The 1,135-nt window shown below is 33.6% G+C and overlaps 1 protein-coding gene across 2 annotated transcripts in view; it reads left to right on the top strand.

The window, feature by feature from the left end:
* TAF11 (TATA-box binding protein associated factor 11) overlaps positions 1-1,135 on the top strand; it is a 15,090-nt gene that overhangs the window by 3,919 nt on the left and 10,036 nt on the right. For both annotated transcript variants that reach the window (XM_004389837.2, XM_004389836.2), the window contains exon 2: positions 784-932. In XM_004389837.2, the coding sequence (XP_004389894.1) occupies positions 784-932 (149 nt within the window). The remainder of the gene's footprint in view (positions 1-783; positions 933-1,135) is intronic.

Here is a 1,135-nt window from a genome sequence, read left to right as displayed (position 1 = left end):
AATGTGAATTCCTCTTTAAGGTAAACAGGTTAAATCTCATTCGTGAGTTTTGTTGTACCCTTAGATTCTGTATTAACTTGGAGAGGTTAAAGTTTGTATATATGTATTTTTTAATTAAACAGACTTTTATTGAACAATTAGCACGAGTAGAACTATGTTAAATGTTTATGGGGGAGATTTATAAACAATAAGAGACTATCTTCAATAGTTTTCATTCTAGTAAAGGAAAATAAAAGTTTGCATGATGTCGTAGAAAAGATGGGTAGGAAGAAAGGGGGCTACATGTGGCAACAACTCACTTTAAAATTCCAAATTGAAAGAAACACTGTTGTTTTGATGAGAAGGGGCCTCTTTAATATTCTTTCCATTTTGAAATCATCAGTAGTAAGGAGATCTATAGATCTAGAGGCAGAAGAACTGACTAGATGGAGAAGACTTTGCTGGCATCCCCTCTAAAGAATGAGATCAGGAGAGCAGGCCCAAGGGGAGAGTGGTTTTTGTGATCCTTGATATTTCCTTACTCTCATAAACAGATACTGAAGCTATGATCATAGCTAAACTGGAAAACTGAATTATTTAGCCAGTTTTCTTCTTTCCACAGTTGGCCTGTAAACTTTAGTAGAGCAATACTGTATCTTATAGTTACTGATAATGGCCACTGCTGAGAACCAAAAAACTGTTCAATAAGTGGATTTGTTGTGTTGTTATAATAAGGATGATATCTTCTTGCCCAAACCTGAAAAGGAGGCCAAATATATAACAGGGTTTCTTTCATCTTCTTAGCTCAAGAGTCAGGACATCTCAGATTTAACAGCAATTGAAAGGGAAGACTCATCATTACTTACTCCTGCAGCCAAAAAACTGAAAATAGATACCAAAGAAAAGAAAGAGAAGAAGCAGAAAGTGGATGAAGATGAGATTCAGAAGATGCAGTAAGTTACTTTCTGATCTTTCCCCATTTTTCAAGGCTCTAACTTGACCACACAAAATTAATAATTTTTATTGGCTTTTAAAATTGTTTTCTTTTTTAAACTTAAAAGAAAATATAGCAGTTAATATATTACACTGTAGAAAACATAAGTAGAAAAAAATATCACCTTAACCACCAGGAGATAAAGACTATTAATATATTGAC

Source organism: Trichechus manatus, unplaced genomic scaffold (assembly GCF_000243295.1).
Source record: "Trichechus manatus latirostris isolate Lorelei unplaced genomic scaffold, TriManLat1.0 scaffold00261, whole genome shotgun sequence".
NCBI classification, from domain to species: Eukaryota; Metazoa; Chordata; class Mammalia; order Sirenia; family Trichechidae; genus Trichechus; species Trichechus manatus.
This window is presented reverse-complemented; position numbering and strand designations above follow the sequence as displayed.